General features: G+C 44.6%; 1 protein-coding gene across 1 annotated transcript; it reads left to right on the plus strand.

Moving 5' to 3' along the window:
- Positions 1-917: 917 nt before the first annotated feature.
- paqr8 (progestin and adipoQ receptor family member VIII) lies at positions 918-3,967 on the plus strand. The gene is made up of 2 exons (XM_073493169.1): positions 918-1,069; positions 2,729-3,967. Exon 2 carries the CDS (start codon positions 2,790-2,792, stop codon positions 3,867-3,869), a length of 1,080 nt encoding a protein of 359 aa, XP_073349270.1. The 5' UTR covers positions 918-1,069; positions 2,729-2,789; the 3' UTR covers positions 3,870-3,967.
- The last annotated feature ends 3,376 nt before the right edge of the window (positions 3,968-7,343 follow it).

Here is a 7,343-nt window from a genome sequence, read left to right on the forward strand (position 1 = left end):
GAGAGGTTTTCGCGCCACCGCGTTCCCGGCACAAGTCGAGCGCGAGCCCCGATTGGTCAACTCGGCGGGTGAACGCGCGGCCGTCCAATAGAATCCACGGCGGACACCACGTGACCCCGCCCCTTCGAAGAACTCGCGCGAAAAACGGAGCAGGAAGGGGCGGGGCTGTGAGGAAGGAGGAAGAGCCGAGTGGAGCTGACGTAAACAATCTGCGACCAGCAGGGGGCGACGTGCACATCAATCAGCTGTTATAATGTGTTTTAAACAGACTGTCAGCTGTGTTTCATTTGTGTTTATAATGCACACATGATCTAAACAACAAACACATGATCTAAACAACAAACACATGATTTAAACAACAAACACATGATTTAAATGGTTTTAAAGTTGAATTAATGTGATTTTTTAAAACATATATCTTGAACACTTTGGCTTTACTGGCAGCAGCACTCCAGCTGGTGTGTCTGTGCAAAACATGGTGACTCATGTTATTTACAGTGTACTGCAGATGTAAAAACAGCCAGGGCTTTATAGTTTTAAAAAAAAAATAAATGCATGCACTGTATCACAGCAGACAGCAGATGGAGACACACATACAAAATTAAACATACATTTTATTTTTATTTTTTTATTTTGCTAATGCATCATCCTTATTAAGGTTTTGTCAAAATGTAATTAACTATAAAGTATTTGTCTCATTAAACACAATTTTCTTTTCAAGTTTATCTTTGAATATTATATGTAAGGAAACACAAACTCAAAGTATAACCACCTGTCCATGTCTTGTGTAAGAATAAATGAACATTGTCATTTGTTGATGCTGATAATGATAACTGCACTTGGGGGGGGGGGGGGTCATTTAAGCGGTCATTTATTCCGGTCATTTAAGCCCCGCCCACACCCTCCACTCTGTTTTCAGCCTTCACCTCCCTGCAGCCTCTGAAACACCTCTCTACCTCAACATGCTGTAGTGTGCTGGGTCTGAGGAAACTCTGCAGCAGAGTCAGCCTGTTTATTCTTCTGAGACTGCAGCAGAGGAGCAACAGGTGTTCTGTGGCCACACAAGCAGGTGAGGTGATGTTTCTTCTTCTCTGATCCCGGCAACACAATCACACTTCTGTCTGACAGTGTGTTTGTTTGGACGGGCTCCATTTTGACCGTGTAAATCATTTCTACTTTGATTTGTGTGAGCTGTTTTTGTTCCTGTGTTGACATAGAAAGGGTAAAGTGAAGTTTCTTTGTGGCAACATCAAGGTGAATTAAAGGAAAAGAGCACTTTACTTGGTGTTTCTTCATGGGCTCAGATGCACATGCAGCAGGTGGAGACGTCACTTTGTTGGTGGATCGTGAAAACCTTCATTTAAACTTGTTAGATTTAAATATGTGCAGATATTTCAGGTCAGGTGAAGAGAGTTTCTGGTCGTGGAGGGGGTACAGCGGCTGTTTGCAGCAGCAGTCTATCCTCAGATGGGTGTTTGTTTGTGTGGTTGCCTCAGTAGGTGCTCATTTACCTTGGAGACAGCAGTTGTCTACATTCTTCCCTGTGTGTTCGCAGCTGGTTGTTGCAGGTTTGACTTCATACCTGCTTCTCATGCACATGACTCATACGGAGAGAAATGTCATGTATGCTCTCATGTTCTGCATGTTCTTTGTTTTTTTTTGTTTAACAACCCGGCCTGTGGCTGAAAACGAGTTAAACATGTTAAATGTGCACCGTCAGAGGAGACACAAAGAAGTGTGGCACCAGGACTCACAGAAACATCCTGCTGATGTTTCACAGCGTGTGTTCGTGGCTGCATGTGTGAAGTTTCAGAAAACTTCCTCTCCCAGTTTTAATCCCCCCAGACTGAGTTCAGACGTTACTTTCTTTTCACCTTCTGTTCTTATATCCCCGCCTTCACACACAATGAATCAAAATATGATCAAAGTCACAGTATTGTCAATATCCAAATCACAGGAGCCGCAACTTTTTCAAGTTTCACAACACATCATTATAAATCCTATATTTTTATTATTTATTAACTTGAATAATATATTGTGTTGTGTGACGTTTTAATTATCACCTGCCAAGATGTAAATTAGCTCTAAGCTAACTCTGGTACAATGCATTAAATGGCAACATTTATATTTAATATTGTACATAGTCTGTCTGCAAATAAAATAAATTAAATTAAATTAAATTAAATTAAGCATTGTGGTGCTAAGGACATGCCCCAGCCTACACATGGTGGTCTCCAGACATTATAAATGCTTGTTTGGTATCAGTGTTGTAAAAAGTACCCAAAAGTCACACTTGAGTAAAAGTAAAGATATTGTGTTAAAACAATACGAGTAGTTCTGAGTAAAAGTCTGAAAGTGTCTGATATGAAATGTACTTAAAGGTGTGTGAGAACTGGCCACCTGTCAAATTCAAACTCAGGACAAGCAGAGGGCAGCAAATCACCTGAGTAACCGCTAACTGCTGCTAACTGCTGCTAACTGCTGCTAACAAGAGCTGCTGTTGCCGTTTGTCGAGCTTTTCCAATGCACCGGAGCAGAACCAAGCCGACGACTCACGACTGCAGCCGACCCGTAACAAGAACCCGTCTGCTCCTAAACTCATGCATGTGCAGGACACCTGAGAGGAAGACGTTTGTGTGCTCTCAGTACTTTTGTAGCTTCTAACTGAATGTCCTTAGTGTCTCTCGTCCTGTTGTTTACTGTCTCTTTTACATTTTGTCTCCATCAGGCTGTTCTCTCCTCGGCCTTCATTCCCCCTCCTCTTCCTCTCCTCCACCCGTCATCCAGCTATGTCGGGCGACATCCTGCAGCGGCTCAGCCCTTTGACCCTGAGCATCAAGCACCTCGTCCACCTGCCGCGCTTCACAGACCTCATCCCTTCTTCCTCCCTTCCATCACCCAGCCCCACTGTCGCTGCCGCCCAGGTCCCCAGCCTGTTCCGAGAGCCCTACATCCTGTCGGGTTACCGCCCCATCCAGCAGGACTGGCGCTGCTACCTCCTCAGCCTCTTCCAGAGACACAATGAATCCCTGAACGTGTGGACCCACTTGCTGGCGGGCCCTGTGCTGCTGCTCCGCTGGTGGGCCAACATAGGCGCCCTGGGGTACACCCTGGACGCAGCCTCTCTACCTCTGACTGTGTTCCTGGTGTCCTCCCTCACCTATCTGTTCTTCAGTGTGGCAGCTCACCTCCTGCAGTCTCGCTCTGAACATGCGCACTACTCCGTCTTCTTCATGGACTACGTGGGTGTCGCTGTGTATCAGTACGGTTGCTCGCTCGGACATTACTTCTACACGTCAGAGCCAGCGTGGAGAGACGGCTGCATCGGGCAGCTGTTTCTGCCCGGAGCCGCCTTCTTCGGGTGGCTCTCCTGTGCGGGCTGCTGTTTCGCTAAGTTCAGGTACCGGCGGCCTTATCCACTGCAGCGTAAAATCTGCCAGCTGATCCCCACCACCCTGGCGTACGTGCTGGACATCAGCCCCGTAGCCCATCGCCTGGTCACCGTCCCCTGGACACAGGAACCCTCGCTGCCCTTCCACGCCCTCCAGATCGTCTCCTTTCTGCTGTCCGCACTCTTCTTCTCCTGTCCCATCCCCGAGCGCTTCTTCCCGGGCCGCTGTGACTTTGTGGGTCAGGGTCACCAGATCTTCCACGTGTTCTTGTCTCTGTGCACCATGTTCCAGCTGGAGGCTCTGTTCAGGGACTACGCCGGGCGGAGGGACACTGTGGTGGAAGTATTTGGAGAAAGGCAGCTGTGGTGGGCCTGTGTGTCCTTCCCCGTCCTGTTCCTGTGCTGCCTCCTGACGGCACTCTTCACAATGACGCGCATGAAGAAGTGCTTGCAGGATAAAGACGAGAGAGACGAGTGACGAGTGTGTGTGTGTGTGTGTGTGTGTGTGTGTGTGTGTGTGTGTGTGTGTGTGTGTGTGTGTGTGTGTGTGTGTGTGTGTGTGAGAGTGTGAGTGAGAGAGAGAGAGAGGTTTTGAGTTTAAATGTACCAAATTATCTCATAAATAATAATGAAATCCAGCCGTCTTTAAATGTTTTTGTTTGTGAAATAAGTAAAATAAGTAAATAAATAAATGTGGTTTCTTCTGAAAGTATTTGAGCAATAAAGTAATGTGAAGGAGCTTCTTGTCTTGTACAATCAACGTGTCTAAAATGTTTAACTGCTGATTCAACTTTATGTCTCAGTGAAGTTTTTCAAAGTGAGCATCCTCCCTTTAAATTGCTGCTCATGACAGAGTCAGTCTATTGGTATGAAACACACCAGGAGTAAACCTCGTGGTGTCTGTTGTTTATATCTGTTCTTTCATTTGCTGAAATATACTATGAATCATAAGGACTTATATTCTAAATACCTGTAGAGAAGATGCATTTTCACGCTTTTTTCTTTCTGTTGTCGCTCCTCCAAACCTGGTGATGTGAGCAGCAGCGCCAACAAGGAAAAGACAAGACGAGACTGAGAGAGCAAAGCTGGATCATTTGGTTTCACCGAGAAGTGGGCCGAAAGATCCGGTCACCGTGCAGCGTCTGGGTGGGTGGGTTAGATATGAGGACAGTCGGACATCACCACGGCAACAACTGCGTGGTTTCTGCGTGGTGGAAACGGAAAGCGATAAAATGATTTTGATTGGCAGGAGTGGAAGCAGATGAAATGTCGGCTTATCTCCACATGATGACCTGATGATATCGAGTGGACTCCACAGCAGACAGATACTCAGCGAGGCCGAGCACTGTGAACGCATCAGATAACGCTGGAATAAATGGAGGATGTGTAGACACTGATGTCAACACAAAGATATATTGTATTGATTGTTTGTTCATACACAGGAAACTGAGTCAGTGTGTCCCTGTGGTTCTGCCCGTCCTCTACACGTTGTGTTTCAGTCATTAAGCTGGTTACCACACCTTTTGTCTCTATGGAGTAAACTCCCTCAGGACCAGGTGGCCCAGTATCAGTGCGTGACTCAGTGCTCAGGCTTCACTTTATAGGAACAGTTGAGCGTTTTAAAAATGTGCACACTCGCTCTTTTTAACGAGAATTAAATGAGAGGATCGACACCTCTCTCATATCTCTGTTAGCTTAGCTTACCTTAGCGTTAAGACTGAAAGCAGAGGCCAGCCTGGTTCTGTTCAGACGTACACAGACCAACCAGAACTTCTGAACCTTAACTAACACTGTTTATCTCACTCGTTTGATCTGCAGACAGGCAGACAAAAAGTTGTGGTTTATTTAAATCAAACATCTCATTAATCTCTTCACAAGATGGCGTGTGTAAAATGAAATGTGGTCGTCAGCACGGAGGAGTAATATTTAAAGTGTATCTAAAGGATAACTTCACACAAAAAGGAAAGTTCAGTCATTATCTACTCAACCTCACGACGGTAGAGAGTCCACAAAACATTTCTGGAGCTTCACAGCACGAAAATGTTGCAGCACTCAGGTAACAAAACAATTTGGAAAAAGAAAAACTACGTATAATTTCTCCATACAGCTCCTCGTGATCCAAGTCTCTGAACGTCCGAGGATCCCAAATTGATTTAAAAGGTGTGTTAAACCATTTTTAAGCTGAACTCTTCACTGTAGCTGCTGAGTTAAAACTGTTTGGTCTGAAGTAGGTCAACCACTCCACCATGTGTCAACGCTTTAAACACTGTCAACCTGTAAACCACTTGAGGATCTCTGCTTCCAGAGACTTGGATTACACCAGACAAGCTGTGTGGAGCCACTTTATGTTTATTTCTGTTTTAAAACAAGTCTCCAGCTACTTCATTGTTTAGGAGAAACGCTGCGACTCTGTTTTTCTGCGAAGCTCCAGAAATGTTTTGTGGACAACGACACTTCACCTGAGTCCTGTGAGAACAGATGCCACAGTCAGTTACATTAGTGTTATATGTATTGTTGTATGAGTGAACCCTGCGCTGGCGTTGTTACAGCGATCTGTCCTCGTGCAGCAGGCCCACGTTCCTCTGCCGGGTTACACTCACATCAGGAAGGTTATTTTTTTTTCCATTTGCCCACAAATACAGATTATTTGTTGTATGAGTAAATTGTGCTGTCAGGATTATGTCGCAAATATTTGACACTGCTATGATTCCTGCAGGCTTCCTCTTCTCGCCCGCTGTGACAGTGTGGATATTGATTTTGCTTCGTGCCTCTGAGCAGATCTCACACAGATCAGACAAAAGGAACAAATGAAAACTGCTGAGAGTTATAGATCAGCTGCTCTGCAGGGCTTCAGGAGGTGATTATGACCGAATGGAGCTGTTAAACAAGTAATGGGCGTCAAAGAGATGTGTGTGTGTGTGTGTGTGTGTGTGTGTGTGTGTGTGTGTGTGTGTGTGTGTGTGTGTGTGTGTGTGTGTGTGTGTGTGTGTGTGTGTGTGATCTTAAAGAGTCTGAGGTGTGTGAGGGTGGATGTGTTTGTCAGGGAAAATCAGTGGAAATCCTTCTCTCTACCTTCTTGTTTCTGCATCTACAAAACTTTGTATTAGAAATGATGTTATTAAAGGAATAGTTACATTTTTGTGAAATACACTTATTCACCTTTTTCAGAGAGTTGGATGAGAGGATTGATATTAGGGGTGTAAATCACAAGTTTACACGATATTTGCTGATATCACAAAGTCTGCCGTGATACGATTTCCATTTTCGAATGTTCTGATTCGATTCAGACATTTAAATGGAAAACAATCTGTTATCTTTATATAAAAACAGAGCAGGAAGGGTTAACAGTTAGCCTTGCTGTGCCCAAAGGTTAGACAAAAGGATTATAAGGATTAAACAAACTAACTATACAATTATCTCGTTTGTTTAATCGAGATAATTCTCATTAGTGAGGTTCAGAGGTGCTGGTGTTCTTTGTTTTGGACTGAGCGAGGTCAGCTGTGTGCTAAGCTAACAGTCTCCTGGCTTTAGCGAGCTTCATATTCGACAGACGGACGTGAGATTTATCTTCTTTTCATCCAACTTTCAGCAAGAAAGACACATAACATTTATCCTTAAATGTCTTAAAGGTCCAGTTTATAAGGCAGTGGATTGTTGAGTATCATTCCCAACTCATCACATTCACAAACACTCAAGATGGGATGAGCGCTAACGTTTGTAGCTCAGCGGCTGCAGGGAAGATTTCAGCTTAAATAAAGGTGCAAATATATAATATGTCTTTTCAGTTCAATCAGTGTGGATCTCTGGGCTTCTGGAGCCATTTTGTGTGTTTTTCTGTTGTATTCTTACGTTTTAAAACAAGTAGCCATCTACTTCAGCTGTCTAGGAAAAAGCCTCGACACCGTTTTGCCTCAGCTGACGGAGGTTAGCAGAGAACGCCTGGACTCTTTAC

This window comes from Pagrus major, chromosome 22 (assembly GCF_040436345.1).
Source record: "Pagrus major chromosome 22, Pma_NU_1.0".
NCBI lineage: Eukaryota > Metazoa > Chordata > Actinopteri > Spariformes > Sparidae > Pagrus > Pagrus major.

Coding starts and splice junctions, on each gene's coding strand:
- paqr8 (XM_073493169.1), top strand. CDS start 2,790: ATGTCGGGCGACATCCTGCAGCGGCTCAGCCCTTTGACCCTGAGCATC.